Genomic DNA, 20,925 nt, shown 5'->3' on the forward strand with positions numbered 1-20,925 from the left:
CGGATTCACCCTCCCCCTTGTTTAGCAATCACGTGATTTTCGCGCATTGCATGCCGGGAACTCGTGGCAAAACAATCCAAGTACCGCATCAAATGCAAGCATTTGCAGCACCGCAAAACGTTCATTCTTCGGTTCTAATAAATTCTTGCTTTTTCTTTGCTGCACAAAAAAGGAATGTACAAAACAAAAGGAGAACAATGCCGGTCCGTACAAAGACAGACTTGATGAAAAGTCAAGAAAAGGTACGAGGAAAAAAATCAAAGGAGTGAAAGGGTTAGACTCTTACGAGCACACAGAGGGACAAAATACGTTAGCGTGCTGCCCAACTTTCACCACGCTCAGATTTATAATCATACGGTTCTTGGAGTGAGTGCATACACTCGTGAAGTTTAGTAACTTCAGGTCACTGCAACGAGCCCAGGTACAGTTTACCGACGGATGGGTACAGAACCTTGAAATGCACCGTGTAGAACGAAAGACCATCGTACGAACAAAGGTAAGTTTACCAGTCTCACAAATCGTCTTCATAGATACACATTCGTTAACCGTTTATTAATATAACCTTTGAGCTCAACGGTAATTAATTAGTAGTGGAAATAATTTCTGGTAGCGTTACAGAAATGTAGCAGTGACAATAATATTGTATGTTGTAATCGTACTGGACAATTAGTGATACAAAACAACTGTTTTATCCTGTGAATAAAAGTACATGTTTCTGTCAATGTACCATGGTAATAACAGAAGCGAAACGCAATATTGTGTCAGGACAATTCACTATTTATGCACAATAAACAAAGGAGCATAGCACGACAATTTCTGTTCAGCGCCAGACTTGCTTGTAACCTATATCACCAATTATGTTATGAAAAATGACGCATTAACTACAACAGAAGACTGACCTTTGTGGGAATGCTTGGAGCAGACTAACATGTGAGCTGGAGTGTTCTGAGACGTTATATTTGGTATATCCAGACCATCCGTCGGCTCTCACTTCGGAAACATGGCTTAAAAAATTTCTCTTCAACGACGTAATCCGATAAAAAAAAACGATCTCTTTACCCGTCGGCTTCCCGTGGCTGTCATGCGACCGGCTATTGCAGTTAATAATACAACAGCTTCTTGGCATTTTTTGGGTTTCTTTTTATCGCTGTGTAACTGAGTTCAATTGAAAGCCTGCGTGCGCTAGTACCTCTTGCCACAAGTTCCCAGAATCCTTTGCGGTTTTACCGCTGAATGATGTCACATTTTCAATCTTTATCCTGGTGGACCGGTCTCTAGTCAAAATGCCCGGGCCAATTTTTAGTCCCAGTCCAGCCTTGGCTGTGATATGGCGCTATATAAATAAAACTGAATTGAATAGAATAGAATATTTCATTATATTGAGAAAATATCTGAATTTTTTTTTTTTCCTGCCTGTCCCGTTTGGCTCTTTTGCCATCAGAATTATTGTCTAAAGGCAAAGAAAGATGCCCAACGGATTTACTTTACCAAATTGACCATCCCAGCCTTGCCATAATGGTCCATTTGATTCACCTTTTATTGTTTATTTTATTTTCACTTGCTGAATACTGGACAGACTTGACTGGGGGAAAGAAGGGGAGAAAGAAAGAGAAAGAGCTGAGAAGAGGGACAGGGGAGAAGGCCAAAAAAACAAAAACCAACAGAATGGGCAGAAAAAGAAAAAAAAAATGCATATATCGATCACCTGGATCACCTGTTGAGAAAGAAAAAAGAAAACAAGCAGAAGAGAACAAGAGTAATAGAATAAACAACATCACAATGATATATGGGAATATGACAGTAAATACTAAATATTAAACATTATTGTGCAGCACATAAGATCAACAGAACACAGTGTGTTTTGAGGTAGGAGCCAAAAAGGGTGTAGTTTGTGGGTGTGATCACCCGTGTGTACACCTGTGAGCATGGACGCGCTTGTTTTTTTAAAAGGTTCCTTCATGTAATGCTCTGCTAGAGGGTGTGGGGGGGCCACAGCCCCGTCCTCCAGGGCATGAAGCAGGTATGGAGGAGATCAAATCTCCAGACATCCAGAGGCCCCCAGAACACAAGAGACCAAGGAAGACCAACAGAGGGGCAGCCGCGCCACTGTCCCAGAAAGAGCTGAGGAGAGTCCCAGATGAGGGCTCACTCAGCAGCCGCGGAGCAGAAGCCAGGGGGAGTTGCAGTGACGCCATACGGTAAAAAAATAAATTTTTCCTGGCCAAAATATATTTCAAATATATGGTAAAGTGTGTGAATGTGAGAGTGAATGAATAGTGGCATTGTAAAGCGCTTTGGGTGCCTTGAAAAGCGCTATATAAATCCAATCCATTATTATTATTATTATTATTAAATATATTTTGTATTTGTGATGCTCCAAAAAATATATTTTTGAAATTAAAAATATATTTCTTTCAAACCAAAATACATTTCAAAACATATTTTAGGGTGAAGAAAATACATTTCCAACCTTACAGTAGAATGAATATCAAAGTATCCTTTATTTAAAATGTATTTAGTGCAATAATGATGATAATAATAATAATACTAAAAGTAACATGTTTTATGCACATCTGCAAAAAACAGTTGGATTCAAACAAAACAGAGTCAAAGGTCTATCACGAATTAGGTTGTTTATTCATTTGCTTACAGTATTTCACATTACACAACATCTCACTATAATCTAGCATTCATTGACTTTGAAATTATTTGTCAGTGATACAGTAAACAAGATACAACAACTGCTATGTACACTTTAGTTTGTGACAATATATACAATTTAGTACTTAAAGGAACACACTCCACTTTTTTGGAAATAGGCTCATTCTCCATCTCCTTTAGAGTTAAAAATGCAGCGTCTTCTTTCTAGATCCGTACGTTAATAGGGCTCTGGAGCGTGATCTTACGGGATGGGGCGTAGCCAGGATTTTTGGTCAAGGCGCCATATTAGCAGGCCAAACAAATGCTTGCTGTGTGGTCGGTTGTAATGTTAGATTGCACTACCGACAAAGGAATAAGCTTGAAAACAGGCTCTCTTTTCATTGTTTCCTCACCTGGAAGCATCATGAGGGAGCTTATGTGTTGGATGTTACCAAAAGAAGGCGTCTAGCCTGGATAGCAGCTGCGAGATGAGCTGATATTCAGTTCTCTACCAGCCACAGATATCTGTTGGTGTGCTCCAGTATTTTCATTCAAGTTCTAAATAAGTTCATATTATTCTTTATAGCCTGTTAGTTTTATTTTCAATGCGCTCTGAGATCATAGCACAAACTTAGAACAAACATGCAGAACTACCTTCTATTTATAGAGTTGCTAATTATTTGGCATTATTGCAGTAAACCAGTCGATGAAATGAATGAAACAAATCCTGACTGGGTTCCAGCGCTACACAAGGGACCTGCTTCAAACATACCACCATGCCAATCAGATTACTTCTTCCATGTGAGGGTGAAGAGGTGACCCTTCTGGATAAGATGGCAAAGGTTTGTTGCGTTTTGGTGAACATGTGCCCCAGTGTGGTAGTAAAACCAGGGAAAAATGCTCCTCTTAAATACTCTTTTTAAGTCTTGTGCTGTTTATGTAGTGATAAGTTTTCAAAAGAGACAGTAAATTACAGAATGCTAGTAGTGGGTGATATTATACAAATGCTGTCATGATTTTATGTGAACATTTTGTCATTTGTAAACTATACATAACATTGATTCTACATTGTAACTGATGTGATGTTCGACAAAGTGCTTTTAATTAAAAATAGGCAAACATGTCTTTGTTTCTTTATTCAACTTTTGAACAGTGGTATTTAATAAGTACATATTCAGTATGTGCAAAGTATTTACATGGCCCCCTAAATTAAAACATTATGGGTTATTCAGAACAGAACTATGCTTGGAAAAATATTGTCCCATCAGTTGATCCAACTCCTCCACAGTAGCAGGTGTAACTTTTCTTTTTTGAGGATGGCTTCTTTTACCTGTCACAACGAATGGTCTGTTTATGTTTTGATCAAGAACCTTTTTTTTGGGCAGCTGAAGAGGAGAAGTCTATCTTATGGCCAACCTCTGGCTGTATCTTGGTCATATTACCCAGCAAAACCCAGTATGCAGGTTCATCTGTAACAGTCCTTGTGCCACAGATCCTCACTGTTGCTTCTACATTAAACAGAAGAGCAGCGACATGGCTGCAAGTCTCCACGACTCTAGCCATACAGCTGCAGTGGGCGGCTTCAACCTTCCCTGTGATGCTCACAATGACCTGTGGCTGCAATGCTGCAATTCAGTCTTTAAGAGTGCAGGACCTAAAACACACACAGACAAAGTTCATTTAAAGACAAGAACTTTAATAAGCCAAGGCCGACACAAATGTGTTTTATTTACTTTCAAATCCATTTATCATAAATGTAACAAAGTGTTTTTATGTATCCATCTATAGAACGCTGCATGTTATATTCTAAATCTGCATGTTTCTTTTTAGAAACCTATCAGCAAAAAATGAACCTAAAGTATGTAATGCAAGTATGTAATCACTTTCAAGAGGGAGAAAACATAAAGTTCGACTTTAAGTGACAATTATGGACACCTAATATGACAAGCAGATTCTGCAGGTCATTAATCAAAGTATAAAACTAAAACAGAATGTATTTTTAGTGACACAGGACACAAACAAGGAAGCAAGATGTGTAATTAGGATTATTTATAATAAATATGAATTAATTAGGGCAATTTCTTTAACCATAAAGAATAACTAAATCCTTCAGGACAATGTCACATCAATGCACTGAACTCACTATGTTATCCCTCTAACAGAGCCTCTACATGTTCTCACTGTAATTTCCCCCTCACGAATGAATTTTTGCTAGCACTAATTTGAATGTTCGGGGGGAATCAAATGCATTTTACTCGCAGTACTAAAGCTGACTTACCTTTGCTTGAATGACGGCGTACTCACAACGTGGAGGCTTTAAAATAGCCAAATCTTGTACCCAGTCCTTGGTGAATTGGAATCTGCGCCTCCAGAGATTTATAATTCCGAAATTGGTGCACCGTGTATGCTCTGACTCCACAGACAAGGTATGAGAGTAGATCATGCTAAGTCAATAGCGGTTTGGTCTTCAGGGTTTCTACTCCACGGCTATATTTCATACGGGTCCACATTTCAACAATCAAGTACCGTCTCTTTGCATCTGGACACAATCTGTCTCTATACCGTCATTTTCTTTTGAGCTACGTTTCAGAATGGTTCGTAGCAATCTTGTTTTGATTCGTGGCCTGCCAAGATGGTGCTGCGCTCCCACAATGCATTGCGACATTACGTCAACTCCAAAAGCCCTTTGCGTGCAGGAGAGTCTCGTAACAGGCCTTCAAAACAGACGGTTTTATGATTGATAAATTCAAAAAATTAATACATTTAATTTCTCTGAGATCCTCTAATATTCAGTTACAGTTCACAACACAGCTACCCGTACATGCAGTATTATATTTAGCATCTCACTAGAAGAGTCACAGTTACTGCCTCTTTTTTAAAAAAAAAATTGTTTTATTACAAATACCTGCACTATCACTAACACATTTACTGTTTTACTTTTAGCCTGTGGATACAAATGCAGATTTCCTTAATGTAAGTTGTGCATTTTAATTACATGTTATTTTTATTATTATTTATTTATTTTATTTTACATTCAAATATTTAAAGCTACTTGGTTAAAGAAGCTTGATTGCTAGTAGGTAAAGAATAGTGCATCTACAATTGATATTCCCAATTAATTTCTCACCTCTGATTGAATGCCTTTGTTTGTTTGCCTTTTTTGACTATAACAAAACATTTTTGCAGGATATATATAGTGAATTTATATGCATAGATACAGTCGTAGTGCTTGACACATGCACACAGCAGTAGATGTACTAAAAAGGAAATAATTACAATCATGATGTTGATTGCTGATGTCAGTATATATATTTTAGAGGAATGTTTTGTTTTTCACCCAAAATGAACTATATTGCTTCAGAAGAAATTTTTTACCCTACCTGACTCTTATATATTGTTCTGTTTTTTGTTTGTTTTTGTTATTTTCAGGTTCAATGGTACGTGTTCTTCTAATGGCTGCCTTCCCACTGGAGGTTTTCAAAATATATAAATATATTTTAAAATGTATTTTAGCACATATATTTTTTGGCCATTTTTTGTATATTTTGAAATATATTTCAAAATGTACTTTAAAATATTTTTTTTTACCGTATGGGACAGCAACATCTGAGGTTGCTTGAGCTTTGGCCATACCGATTTAGCCTTTAAATGCCACTTTCTCTGTTTGTGAATCTACCAGGGGTGTGTTATTCATGGGTTTGTGTTGTGTGTTGCTCACAGAGGTTACTGTGAGAAAGGGTGTATACATCTGCGCAGCTCTAACATTTGCATTTTCTTCTCTACAGCATTACAGTTCTGGATGTGGTTTGATGAGGTGATTGATAACAGGACAAGTAATTAATGTTTTTCTACTACAGGATTTCTGGGCTTATGTGTGAAGAAACTGTGTTTATAGGTTATGAGTTGGTGATGCTATTACACTGTGCTCTTGGGAAAATGTTGAATACTACAGGGAAGTGAATATAGTGTGAGACACATCCTGTGTTGAAAACAGTGTTACTCTTGTTACAGGAGGCTTAACTTTAAGGTCTTTTAATAGCACCTCTGGAATGTGGATGGCCGACGCCTGACCACCGGGATGGTCAATGTGTGTTGCTAATGCTTGTTTTGCTTTTGTTAAGAGTGCATGTGGAGGATTCGGTAGAAAACAGACAAGTGACATGAGAAAACCAATAAGAGATGCAGTGTTTATGGAATAGTTTAACATGGAGCTCACTAGCTGGCCACTATTGAGCTCATAGTGATAAAATGGGTGGAGTGACATTGCTTAAGGAAAGTCACCGATTAAATTGTGGAATAACAACCCGTTCTCACTCCCAACGCGTAAAATAATGACGATTTGTCACGTCCCTTAACTTCTCATGCTGACGCCTAAGGTACCCTTCCACGTTTTTATGTGACGCTGTGGGTTGTCAATTCATTCCAATATGAACCCGCTCGCGGCGATCAGAGACGCTTCGAGCAGAGGCTCCAGCCATCCATTTACTCCAATAATAACCCCGTCACGGCGAAACATGACGCCGTGAAGCACAATCTAACTGGAGAACCGGGGACCCTCTCCGCGAACGGGTTTTTCTCCCTAATTTAATGCTTTCTTTTAATGACATCGTTAACATTTCTCAACAAAAACACGAAAGTATCACTGATAATTCAACAATAAAATCGCTTCATGTTGTGGCCATCACACAGTGTTTTCCAAACTGATTCACGATCTGAAAGTGCGCAGATTTAACGTACATAATCCTTCGTTAGGTTTATTATTTTCATTTCACACGTAAAACACATTTATAGATTCATTCACCACTCCTGCTAGTTTTGGATGCGCTCGGCTCCAGCCAATCAGACCAATTTACGCAGACGCACTAATCCCGTAACTGCACACTACCCATAATCCTCAACCGCCGTCGCTATGGAAATGAAGATGACAACAGCTTGGTGCTACCCGTTATTCCTTTATTTACTCTAAAATAATAACCAGCGATAATACGAAATTAAACTGGCCCAGTGTTTAATTATGTAATTAAAAAATGCAAATTGTAGTATTTTATTTTTTACAAATTGCAATATTTATCTACAGCGCGCCTTTAGCGACACGTCAACAGATCTTAAGCAAGGCGATTGGATGGTTTTTACTGCAATGCATCTTGGGAGTCGTAGTAAATGTATCTTTCAACTCACGGTCCTGCAGCGAAGTTTTCGACTGGACACGAGGCAGATCCTAGCTAAGTAAGTTGTGATAAACTGTGGGTAATTTGCATGTTCACTGAAATATTAATTTCAGTGATATTAAACTGATATTAAACTTGAAATGTTTTCACAGAGCAGTCTGTGTACCAAGAGAACTACTTCTGCAAAAGTTTATTTAAATTTTTTTGTGATGTATTCTCATGTGTAAGACACTTGCTTGGCCACCCAGCTAATGTTAGTACTGCTCTATTTTAGCAATGTATCTTTTCTGTAATCAATTCAGTTTTTTTTTTAACCCTATTCACGTAATTAACTCAATATTAATGACTTTAATCTCGTAATTGATTTTTTTTTCTAAATATGGTGTAATACTGCCTCGTAATATAAGTTATTTCTTTGGTCATAAATTATTTTTGTAATCGTTTCACCAAAACAGACCTGAAATAATCCCTACATGTTCCATTTTCATTTGCAGAAATGACAAAGCCAAAAACCAAACCATGCCCTTCCTGTCAGGCCCCAAACACCTGCAACAGGAAGACATGCAGTGGATGCCTGGGCAGCCTGAACCTAAAGGAGGGATTGAAAAAAAAACAAGAACAGTTTAAAAACAGTAACTGGGCTGCCTCTGTTAAAAAAAAAACAGAAATGCGAGCAGGGTGGTTAATTCAGCCCAGTTGTCAGTAAGTTTAAAAGTTCTGATCTAATAAGTGGTTGGTCTGGTAGACAATTCTTTATTAATCACAGTTGTCAATGTTTTCTTGTATATCATGAAGTAAGAAACTAACAAGACATGTATATACACATAAAATATTAATTTATAAAAGAGCATAAATAAAAAAGTTATTCACATCAGAATAACATCATCACACTAAAGACATCCAACTAGAAAAAACTTGTTAAAAACTATTTTTATTCAAGCTACTTCTGATTTTTAATTTAATCGGCTATTAACTGAGAGACAAAACATTTCAAGATGGATTTTATCATACATTTACAGGTTTGGTCACCATAAATACTTTTTAACTATCGACAACAATAAAACAACAAAGATGTGAAACTTAAAGGTTTGTTATACATCAATTTGCTTACATGAAAGACTGGCTGCATGTTTTTCTTTGTTGTTCTTGCAGGTTTCAAAGCTACATGCCCTGGGCTACCAACCAATTCTGTTTCTTGGACAGTTTGACCGTAAGGGCCGTATAGTAGGGGACGTGATCACTCAGATCGAACCAGCGGAAGGTGCTGCACGTGACATCCTCATGAAGATGAGGAAGCTTTATGAACACCTTCTGAGAAGTAAGATATGCTTTGTCCATTATCTGTAACCAGGTGTCCTTATCAGGTAGCCTATCCTAGCTGTCTTTGGGTGATACTCATGGTACACCCTAGATAAGAAGGCAGATCATCACGGGGTACATAGAGACAAACAAGATGGTGAGGATGAGGATAGTTAACAGTCACCAGCTATTCTGTTCTACTCTACTCTATTCTGTTCTATTCTATTATTCAGCCAAGGTTCAGACCAGTAACCTTCTTGCTGTGAGGTGACAGCTGCCCTACATGTCCTGTTGCTAACATGAAAATAGTGTTATATCTGCCTTATTACCTCCCCATGTGTCGGTCACATCACCAAAGCTAGCCATACTGAACCTCTGGTGTTACCCACCTGAACAATTTTGTATGTGTGTGTGTGTGTATAGTATGGTCTTTCACACTCATGTATATACAAATGTAATTTTAAAAATCTTCACGAAAACCAGACCTGATAATTCTCTTCGAGACTTTCTAGTATAACAAATGTTATATAATGTTACCAATATGAACACCAAGATTCTTAAATAACTTATATACTTCTTAAGAGGTCACCTGATTACCTCCCTGAGGTAGTTAGCATCACCATTGTACAAAACTCCTAAGTCACAGTACTAGCTTGAAGTGTCAAATGTTATTCACTACAAAGTCAGGAAAGTAGTGTCATCAGAGGAAAAAGTCATTATCTATCTGGATTTATAGTCACACTCATTAATTTTTTAATGTACAATGTAGAAAAGCACTACAGATGTCACACTACCCTAGAGGGCACTTGTACTGAATTATTTGGGTCAGTGAGTGTGCGAGATGACTTATTTGATGCCAATATTTACCAGTTGTATCTTTAGTAAAAACTTAACTGAAAACATGCAAATCACTACTTATTATGTGTTTATGTGTACTGTACATTTTTTCAACCCATTTTAATGAATGTTTAATATTTAAAATTTTTCAGAATTACAAGCTTCACCTCCTGCTAAAAGTTCTACACCAGCAGCTGGACCATCCTCTGCTGACAGTGTCGATGCTGGACCAGTCCCAGACCCAGAGGCTCTAAACGAGGAATTTATTCTTCATTTAGAGCCTGTACCAACATCTTCCCTCTGTCAGCCTCCTGCATCCTCCTCTTCATCTCTGCTTCCTCCTGCATCCTCCTCTCCATCTCTGCTTCCTCCTGCATCCTCCTCTCCATCTCTGCTTCCTCCTGCATATTCCTCTCTGTCTCTGCTTCCTCCTGCATCCTCCTCTCCATCTCTGCTTCCTCCTGCATCCTCCTCTCCATCTCTGCTTCCTCCTGCATCCTCCTCTCCATCTCTGCTTCCTCCTGCATCCTCCTCTTCATCTCTGCTTTCTCCTGCATCCTCCTCTCCATCTCTGCTTCATCCTGCATCCTCCTCTCCATCTCTGCTTCCTCCTGCATCCTCCTCTCCATCTCTGCTTCCTCCTGCATCCTCCTCTTCATCTCTGCTTTCTCCTGCATCCTCCTCTCCATCTCCACATCCTGCATCCTCCTCTCCATCTCTGCTTCCTCCTGCATCCTCCTCTCCATCTCTGCTTCCTCCTGCATCCTCCTCTTCATCTCTGCTTTCTCCTGCATCCTCCTCTCCATCTCCACATCCTGCATCTCCCTCAATTTCTACGGTGTACACCTCGGATGTCCCAAACAAAAAAAGGACAAGGAAAGGTTAGACGTTATGGTATTGTAAATGTACGAAACACATGACATGTTCGTTAAGTTTGTTAAGATTTCTTTTTCTTAATTTTTGCATTTTTTCCAGTTTTACAGAACTCATGTAAATATTTCATTTGTTATTTTTCAGAATGCCGAAAACACCGTACACAGAAGATTTTCAAATATGAAGAGATAGTAGACAGGAGAGTTGTAAATGTAAGTAATTTAGCCTGCTGTTGTGCAGATTTGTTTGCGTCTTTGGACTTCCCGGATTTGAACTGTGCCTGACTGAATATCCATAAGCTTTTGTATTTGATGAATCTACACTAATTCAGCCACTGAGTCAGGATTTCACTCCAAATAGGACATTAAATAAGAACAGACCACCTGATACGACCTGGTCATGCTGCCTTCCTGATGTTTACGTTCTTTAAAGTCCTCCTGACATCATGCTCAGAAGGAGTGATTGATGTGGAGGTGCTCCTTCCCATTCAGTAACATCTGCTTCAGTTAGTTTTGCTTGTGAGCCACAATGTAAGCAGTGTTGCTTTGCTGACATGCACTCGATGCTGGCAGTACAAGCATTGTAGTGGTTCTTATGTTTTTGTAAACTAATTGTATAATATATTGAGCCATTCAATAGTACACAAATGTTTATAAGCTCCTTTTTGTATGCAACTTGCATGTCTTTCTTAATTAATTGTTTGTTTATATCATGTTTTTCAGGAAAAAGAAGAAGTTAAAGTCAAGTGGAAGCCTTGCTCAACATGGTATGTAGTAACAACTTTGTTGGACGGGAACAGACATTCATATTGTTGATAAATAGTTATCAACTCAATTTGAATTCATGTATTTGGACTAAAGTAAATTGGGAGCTTTTAGCTATCGAGCTCCTCTTCTGTGAGGAGCTTGATAGCTGTCCACCTCCAAAGTCCATTATGAGTTTTGGAGGTGGACATGGTCAACACTTTTAAGAGTAGGCATAAGACTTTACTTCTTTATAGAGCTTATAGTTAGGGCTGGTTCAGCTCAGCCCTTAGTTATGCTGTAATAGGACCAGACTGCTGGGGGTTAGTGTCCCCCCCCCTCTCTCTCTGTCTCTTTCAGGGTTATGCAGGCTCAGTATTGGTTGAAGATGCAGTCACGTCTCCTTTTACTGAAAACTCTCCCCCTCTCCCTCACCACCATCTGTAAACATACATGTCTCAGTAATGCAGTTCATGCATGTTATTAACTAAACTTCTTCCCTGGAGTTTCTGTGCTCTCTCATCCAGCAGGTTCCAATGGATCGTGGCTGCTGCTGTGGTCCTGCTTGACATCTACTACATATATTAATACTCTCTGACTTGATTTGATTAATTTATATTACAATGAAGGTGTATAAAGCATGACATGAATATAGAAGATATTTCATCCTAAAAAATTGTCATATGTCACAACCTAAATTGTCCTATTTTGTGTGTGGTTGTCGTTGTTGTTTGTTATGTTTTTCTCCTGACAGTGGCAAAGTGTAAGGTAAGGTAAGGTAAGGTAACTTTATTTATACCTAAAGGCAAGGTAAATTTGCTTTACAGAAAAATGACAGCATTTGACATCCCTTTAAAAACACACATACCTAGTAAATATATAAAACTCACTGTGACACATACTTTAATATTTCGAATCAAAAACAGTTCTTATTTAATTCAGTGACAGCAACGGGGGATGACACATGGGAACCTGCGCAGTTTTACACACAGTAAACCAGGCACCACAGGTCGCAGAGATCGCACAGTTCACAGCTTGTAGTTCAGCATAAAAGTTCAAAATAAAATATTTACTATACATTTCAACCAGTGTCAGTCTCTGTTTCACTCTCTAATTGTGGCTTAAGTACCTAACATATTCATGAATCTGATCGATCAATAATATCTTCCCTGCACTCGACATCTCATAGTTTTACATATCAGCCAACATTATTGTCTACATCCTCATAAATATAGAAGTGACTTGCTTATTATAACATATTACAAGGTAAAGTAATACTGCACTGCACGTATAGTAAGTAACACCTACTGTGTATGGGAGCCTAAAGCAAAGTTAACTGCACCAGTACCAGCTTCAGAACATATTGTATATTATATGTTTCTACCTTTTTGTAATATGTCATGTTTAGATGCAGTGACAATTGCACATTTGGAGTTGTGGTCATATGTGGTCTTTATATACAGGGTATTAAAAAAAATTGACATTTTTTGCTATTTTTCTTGTTTGTTTGCACAATATTATTGTGTACATATTACATATGTAACATTATTGTTAATATTATTATTAGATATCAAAGATACAATTTGATTGAGGGTTTTCCTGTCATAATTTCAATAAAAATGCAATTACACACGTAAACAATAGGATCAAAATAAACTTTTAAAAAGTCTGTTGATCAAATGCTGATTTTCAAAACATTCTAGAGGAAAACAGAGATAAAATAATCTGAACAGTAACAGTGATTGTGGATGATGATGGAGGCTTCAATGGATTATTCTGTTTCAATCAATAGGTTTGTATCTATGACAATAATTTGATAAGTTTAACAGGTTGGTTTAGGCCTGGCAATACAGCAAATATTCACAAACTTTTGTTTTTGAAGAATGTTTATCTTTTTTGGGATGAAGCTATCTGGCAAAATGAGACAACCCTTTTAACCTAATCTTTATGTCTTTTTTGTGGCTATGATACTGGATTTTGGTTTGATGCATATGCAGGTTACAGCTGGGGAATGGCAGTATGTTGTGGATTGATTTGGCATGTTCAACCACTGTTACACCAAACTCTCTCACTTATAACATGATAAAGGCCTCTTACTCAGTGTCATGGATTTTCTATACTTTTGGGGACACAGGGCCAAAGTCTGAGGCAATAAGTCAGATCAAAGAAGGCAATGATTCTAAAATGGGAGTTTACTTATGTCATTATATATATCCAGGAATATGTGCCAGAGGATAGTTGTCATGAAATCAATATTAAATCAAAGTATTCCTTAATTACCACAGCTGACACGAGTTCTCCATAGCTGCCTGCTGTCTCAGGATCTGTCTCCAAAAAGGACCAGGGAGCGCTAACATGTTATGTTCTAAACTGATGAAGAAAATGCACATTAAACATAGTATAAACTTACTGAGTGAAGTAATGTCAAGAGGATTCCTTTAGCTCCTATTGGGTTGGTTCCTTGATCAATGCAATACAGAATCATTAATCTGGTTTTATGTAATGTCCTCAAAACATGTCAAAATGAGGCTCACTAGTCTGTGTGGCCTCCACATGCCTGTATGACCTCCCTACAACACCTGGGCATGCTCCTGATGAAGTGGCAGATGCTCTCCTGATGGATCTCCTCCCAGACTCCAGGACTAAAGCATCTGCCCACTCCTGGACATTTTGTGGTGCAGTTGGTGGATGGAGCGAGACATAATGTCCCAGATGTCCTCAATTGGATTCAGTTCCGGGGAATGGGCGGGCCAGTCCACAGCATCAATGCCTTCGTCTTGCAGGAACTGCTGACACACTCCAGCCACATGAGGTCTAGGATTGTCTTGCATTAGGAGGAACCCGGGGCCAACCGCACCAGCATATGGTCTCACAAGGGGTCTGAGGATCTCATCTCAGTACCTAATGGCAGTCAGGCTACCTCTGCCGAACACATGGAGGGCTGTGCTGCTCCCCAAAGAAATGCCACCCCACACCAAAACGGACCCACTGCCAAACTCATGCTGGAGGATGTTGCAGGAAGCAGAAGGTTCTCCACGGCGTCTCCAGACTGTCACAAGTGCTCAGTGTGAACCTGCTTTCATCTGTGAGGAGCACAGGGCGCCAGTGGCAAAGTTGCCAATCTTTGTGTTGTCTGGCAAATGCCAAACATACGGCACTGTGTTGGGCTGTAAGCACAACCCCACCTGTGGACGTCGGGCCCTCATACCACCCTCATGGAGTCCATTTCTGACCGTTTGAGCGGACGTGCACATTTGTGGCCTGCTGGAGGTCATTTTGCACAGCTCTGGCCTTTCTTTCCTACCCCACAGTACCTTCCCTTACCATTTGTTTCCTACTCTTTTACTTCTTCTTTGATGACGGTTGTCTTTCTAGATAAGCAATTTCATTTGCTCTGGGGCGAGTCAATGGCTCGGGTGCATTCTGGGACTGTCAGTTCACCAGTGTGCTGGCATGCTTCTTAACAAACACACCACTACAGCAAACATCTCAGTTGTACTTGTTGATTTCTTCGACAAAACACTGAACAAAAAATTTACTTGTGAGTGTGCTGCCTGGTGCTTTTAAATTTGGTGATTATTTGAGCAGCCCAGAAAGCATCCCATAAATTAAATTATGTTATCGTATCTGAACATGTACACTAGTCATTAAATTAGATGGGAAATAATGATTCAGGGTAAACAACTGCACCAAGGAAATTCCATTTTTCTTCTCAAAATGTAAAATGTCTGTTGAAAAATCACATTGAACAGAGATGTGATTAACTTTTTATTTTACCAAACATAACATCAATGATGACACAATCAGTCTTCATCAGAAGTGCTCAAATCACTCTCAGTGGCATCGTCTGGAATGTCCTCCTCCGAGTCCATTTCCAGGAGTGGTTGGTGGCTGAGGATTCTCTTGTACATGTCCTTTACTTTGAGCATTTCAGCTTTCAGTTCACTTTGTTTTTTTAAAACCAGGCTACAGAGTCCCTTCTGTGCATCCTCCGACATGCCAACAAAGGAGGCTGTAAAAAGAACAAAACAAATAAATGAGAAAAGTAAAAAAAACAAACAACAAAAAAACATCACCTCATAAACACAAGGAATTAGGATGCTGTAATTAAACATTTTTTTAAAAGGGAGAAGGCAGTGTTAGCTAGCAATCTAGATATAGGTAAAAGATCCAGTAAGACTTTAGCATCTGCTCTTATTTTCAATCGATTCATCAAAAAATTAATAAATAAATAAAGTGCTTACAGTCTGAGGAGATTGTCCCCAACACCACAGAACGCATTCGCAACACTGTCCAGTGATGCCGCATCTCCCTGCAAAGGATCATCTCCTCCTCTCTCAGGCGCCTCACAGCCATCACCTTCTCAAAGACCTTTCTCTTTGTCCGGAGGTCAGCAGCAGCTACAGTTTAACAACATCAGATGGGAAAACATAGCAGCATATTATGATTCAAGAACAAAACATTCAACTACTGCTCAGATACTGGGAGCTTGTTTAAAAAGGATATTTATAAATCAAGAGCTTACGTTCACTTGTGCTCTGCCAGGGCCAAATATCGGTCTGCATGAGGGCATCACTGGATACGATTTGCTTTGTTGGTTCAGCGAGCTTGTTGTAGTCGTCAACAGCAGCCGCCAAGCGTTTCTTCTCAACTAAGATGACCTTGCGAATTCTGTGTCGCCTCTTGTTGCTATCTGTAAATAATCATAAAAAATTCACACCTTCACATAATGTATATAGTTTCATTTTAATCTACACTCATCAATTTGTTTGCTAGAACAAATCACATCCAGCTTAAACAAACCTGGATCTGATTTGATTCTGTTTACAAAGTAGCTGCACAAGCTGTACAAATTGAGCATCAAACGGTCCGTTTCAAAGAAACTGGGACGTACCATTTTGTCTGTAAAGACTTTGTGTTCGCACTCTGATGATGACGACAAGCTCCTCTATTCGTGCCTGCAACGCTCCAAGGCTGCCATCAGTTTGATCACTTTCTAAGTGAGAGGAATATTAATCAGAATACAGGATGAGTAACAGTCACCAAACTACAGTGGACTCTGTAATCACTGACTTGATGACATTCATTATAAGACATCTGGAGCCTTCATGTGCTGCTATCTCATGATAATCATGAGATAACAAGTATGTTGGTGTTCAGGTTTATAAAACCAACTAGTACGACATCATTTCAACCCAGGTTCTATCCAATTTGATGAAACGCAACAACTCTGCCATAAATTTGCTTTTCCAAGGCTTATTTTTCATTGTTTGTTGACACTGTCAGAAAGATCTTAACTCTAAGTTCTTTAATGAGGCCATGGTGGGTCCTATTGTTATACATGAGTGCATTATATTGAGACTCACCTTCAGCCCATTTCTGCACATCGGCCACCCATTGCTGCAGTGTGTCGTCATCCACACCCAGCTCATTTCTGGTCGCATTCAGGCTCTCCACTTGTTCTCTAAGGATCCTTATGATCTAAGAATGCATTCATAAATGTCATTCATATTGACATTAAAAGAGTACTGGTGTTTTCCCCCCATTACCACACACATTAAAATGGGTGTTGAAAAAATGACCTTTAGATATCGCTGGCTCAAAGTGCGGCCCAGTTGTTCCACTTTCCTTTTGTTCCAGCCCAAAGCCAGGAGGCTCAGCATGTCTGTTCGCCCTGCATTTCAGTTAGTATACAAATTAGAATTAATGAGCAGGAGACTGAGTGGAATCTCAGACACGGACACACACCTGCTTTAGACATGTACTTCGTTGTGATGGCCGCCCTAGACAGGAAACTGTTTACTTGTTCCACCTCTTCTCCAACTGTTGAACCGGCCCCATCCTGAAACGCACCTCCCCATTTGATCTATAGAAAGGAGGTCACAATACATGACTGCTGAATTCATTCAACCTTATAACAAAATGTCTCAAACTAATCCAAAACTACAAGCTGCAGTATACCTCGCATTTCCAAGTGTGAGCCTTTGCATGCATGACGGAGAGAAAAGGACGCATTGACAAGAGGTTCCTCAGCTCAGGGCACTGCTGAGCCACCTTGGTTAAATAGGGGAAATATTTACAGGCCACATCGGAGCAAAGGAACGTAATATGTCCTGGGATGCTAGCTGCCAACTTCCTCTGGAGAAAAAGGGGGTAAGCAAAGATCTCCCCTCGAAACATGTTCAATGCAGCTAAGAGGACTCCGTGGCGACAAACAGCTATTTCCATGCCCTCCTCATCCAACTTCCCAGTGGACTTTTTGGACGACTCCTTTGCTGCAGTCCAAGATGAAGATCCGCACAACCCTTTCCCCGGGACCTATACACTCAAAGATTTTAACATAAAAGACATGACATGATTAAGCCCTATCAGGGACAAACTTTTTAAAACAAACGCATAACAATTAGCTGAATTAGCCTCGAGTCACACAAGACCTCAGATCTCCCCAGGACAGCACTGATAACACAAAATAAAAATCATGTTGTTTTTTTTAAATACACATGGTGACAAAATTAAGTAAACATTAAGATAAAGTAAAGTAAATAGTATTACGACAACACCAAGAGAAAAATAAAAAAAATATCGACCCATCCATATATGTCTACACACACACACACACACACACACACACACACACACACACACACACACACACACGTATGTGTATATGGTTACGGCATTAACGTCATTTTAACAAGATTAACGCTAACAGCACTAATATATATATGTGTATCTTACATGATTTGTGTGTCTCTGGATGTATTTCACAAACTCAGCAACTTCCTCATCTTTTTCAATGAAGACACCTTCAAAGTTCCCCTGCTCTGAAGTGCTGAACGAACACAGTGACAGTTGTTTGAAAAGAAACATTAAAATACATTTTTCTACAAATCCATATTTGACTTATGTACACAATGCATAACGTACCTTGCATTAGACTGAAAGCGATAAAGCTTGCGGTTTCCATCAACTGAGACGGCAAGCATGTCTGGAGTGCAGGCAGGGCAGCTAAAGCATGGCTCCTTGCACATCCTGTCCACCTCAAACTTTACAGCACTCCACTCCAAGAAACTTTTACTGATGGCATCAGCTGATATTCGGCCATTCTTTTACATAGAGGACATACAACAGAATATTCAAGGACAGTCATCATAAACATTGATTTGCACAATTTCCTTAAACTTAGCAAATTTAGAAACTCACCCTTCCAAAATGGGCTGTTCGTTCATCCAGCATTTTGACAAATGCCTTAAGTGACATCCCTGGTGCAGCCTTCTTAATGTCATAGAAAGACTGAAAGACATCCATTGAAAACAGGGTGCAGAAATTTAAGGTGCCAGGCCAATATCCACTACCCAGGATGTCCTTAACTGAGGGGGACCACATTAGGCTACAGCTGGTGCAGCTCACCACTGGCAGTGCAAGGTTATAACGGCCTTTAGAAAGGATAAGGAGAAATTCAGTCATGGCTCAAAGCATTCATTTTTTTCATGTTGTTTTCAAATCGGTCTGGTAAATCCAAATGACCTTTGACAGGTGCCCACATATACTGCGGGCCGAGGGTAATTAAAACCAAGATAGCAATGCACAATTTGCAATAAAACCTCCAAACACATCTATTGTGTATGTAGTGTGTGACAAAAGGGCAACTTACCATTTATGGTTACAAGAGCCACAATTGCGCCGGGTGAAACCTCAACGTTACCTGCTGGGCAGTCACACACATGGTCTGGCCTTTGCACAGGCAACAGCCGAACTAACATTAAAACACACAATATATATAAAAAGAATTAGAAATTAACTGATACACAATAAATATACAATAACAGCACCCACTCATACTCATACATAGCAAGAAATGCATAAGACTTAAAAACTGTACCTATTGGCTTGTGAAACTCTGATGAAGGCTGCAAAAACCCTCCTGTTACTGCCTCTCTGTTGTGCAGGACAAAGCGTGTGTGAACTGCAATATCACAGTCAGCACAAAGGAATGGAAGAGGCAGGCAGTCCAGACACCTCACAACTACTTGTTTGCCACACTGACACACACGGTGTGACTGTGGATCCAGAGTAGCTAACATATTGTCTATAAGACAAGGCCTGGCCTCTTTCCACTTTTGCGAGGACACCATATTTCTGATCGCCCAGTGAGTAGCAGCTGACTCAGACGACGTCTCACAAGTCATGGCTGCGTCCTCTTCTCCATCCTCCAACAACTGAAGGAGCTCCTGACGAAGCACCTCAGTTCCATACACTAACAGAAAAAAAATAAAGAAAGGAAGAAACTCTGAAAAACACTCTAGGCAGTATGTTTCTTAGGACTCCACAAAAGCCCTGCATAACTCAACTATAACAACAAATATAAAAGTAAACAGAAATCACAATATATACAAGAAGGTAAAGTACCTTTTGTTGGGTTGACACTGGCAACATAACTAGGTTCTTCACGTGGACATTGATGCTGCTCTCTGGACACTGGGGGGGGGGGGGGGGGGGGGGGGAATGAAGAATATTTACTTACTGAAATTCTTTGGTGAAAACAAGTTGTGAGATAAAATCAATGGTTGTGTGAACACTGACCACGTGGCATGCAACTAGTACTTCGACTGGTTGATGGTCTTTGAGGAATAAAATCTCCCTGTCTGTCACGTTTTTTCCAGCGCACTGGTCTTGGCTGAGGTTCACTCTGTGCATCATTCTACGCAATTAACTAGGAAAAAAGGGAACACCTAAAATACAGTCTATGATTAAAGCAAAGATTATCAAACATCTTAAGTTAACCAACTTAATTTGACATAAACTTTAAAAAAAATTCAAATAACATAACGTTTACTCCGTACAAAATATTAGACAAGCGTGTTCCCTCTTTAACAACTGTTTCCACTAAAAATGTTACCTGCATATCTTGAAGGAGTTCGTCAGCAGCCTGAAGCTCTTCCTCCAGCTCGGGATCCTCTGAATCACTCATTTTCAAGCTAAAGAGGAAAGAGATTTTTGCAGAACTCAGTGACATAAACACATAACTAACGCAATTCAAATGATTTTCAGTCTTGGCGCTCCGGTTAATGTTAGCTATTAACGTTAGCATCATCAGTTTGTAAAGAGCTAGCAGAACTCTTAGCGCAAAAACTGCTTTACGCACCATGTGAGGGTATTTTGCGGCACACAAGTCCTTTAACGTTTGTAATAGATTTAATCCATCATCGTTGGATTAAATGGCTAATGCTGCAGTAGACACGTGTAGTCGTTACCTAGCAAGCATGCTGACGGTAGCTGTAGCCATTTTTAAATACATTACACCGTTTCCGAGATCAGTCACCTCTGTTTGTTTGAAGCTTTTATGAAAAAACAAACTTTGAAAC

The 20,925-nt window shown here is 39.4% G+C and overlaps 1 protein-coding gene across 2 annotated transcripts; it reads right to left on the reverse strand.

The window, feature by feature from the left end:
* Nucleotides 1-15,363: 15,363 nt before the first annotated feature.
* LOC147321657 (uncharacterized) lies at nt 15,364-20,610 on the reverse strand. 2 transcript variants are annotated; one of them, XM_086305746.1, is made up of 14 exons: nt 20,460-20,610; nt 20,144-20,261; nt 19,970-20,038; nt 19,443-19,817; nt 19,215-19,316; nt 18,764-18,996; nt 18,488-18,666; nt 18,299-18,392; nt 17,522-17,878; nt 17,309-17,426; nt 17,143-17,234; nt 16,927-17,041; nt 16,455-16,556; nt 15,983-16,253 (listed from the first exon to the last, which is right to left on the reverse strand). In XM_086305746.1, the coding sequence occupies exons 1-14, from the start codon at nt 20,574-20,576 to the stop codon at nt 16,054-16,056; spliced, it is 2,271 nt and encodes a 756-aa protein (XP_086161872.1). In that variant the 5' UTR covers nt 20,577-20,610; the 3' UTR covers nt 15,983-16,053. The 2 variants fall into 2 exon arrangements, with proteins under 2 accessions (XP_086161873.1, XP_086161872.1); XM_086305747.1 differs by lacking the exons at nt 19,215-19,316; nt 19,443-19,817; nt 19,970-20,038; nt 20,144-20,261; nt 20,460-20,610 and adding exons at nt 15,364-15,572; nt 15,805-15,960 and having other exon boundaries at nt 16,092-16,253; nt 18,764-19,027.
* Between the last annotated feature and the right edge of the window lie 315 nt (nt 20,611-20,925).

Source organism: Aulonocara sp. 'chitande type north' Nkhata Bay, linkage group LG9 (genome assembly GCF_057382095.1).
Source record: "Aulonocara sp. 'chitande type north' Nkhata Bay isolate Kocher_YH1m ecotype deep benthic linkage group LG9, A_spYH_male_GT1.1, whole genome shotgun sequence".
Taxonomy (NCBI): Eukaryota; Metazoa; Chordata; class Actinopteri; order Cichliformes; family Cichlidae; genus Aulonocara; species Aulonocara sp. 'chitande type north' Nkhata Bay.

Excerpts from the sequence above, each read along its gene's own strand:
- LOC147321657 (XM_086305746.1), bottom strand. The coding sequence starts at position 20,576 with ATGTCACTGAGTTCTGCAAAAATCTCTTTCCTCTTTAGCTTGAAAATG. Across the intron at positions 18,393-18,487 it reads CGCTTTCAGTCTAATGCAAG|CACTTCAGAGCAGGGGAACT; the intron begins GTACGTTATGCA and ends GTGTTCGTTCAG. Across the intron at positions 17,235-17,308 it reads GAAGTACATGTCTAAAGCAG|GGCGAACAGACATGCTGAGC; the intron begins GTGTGTGTCCGT and ends ACTGAAATGCAG.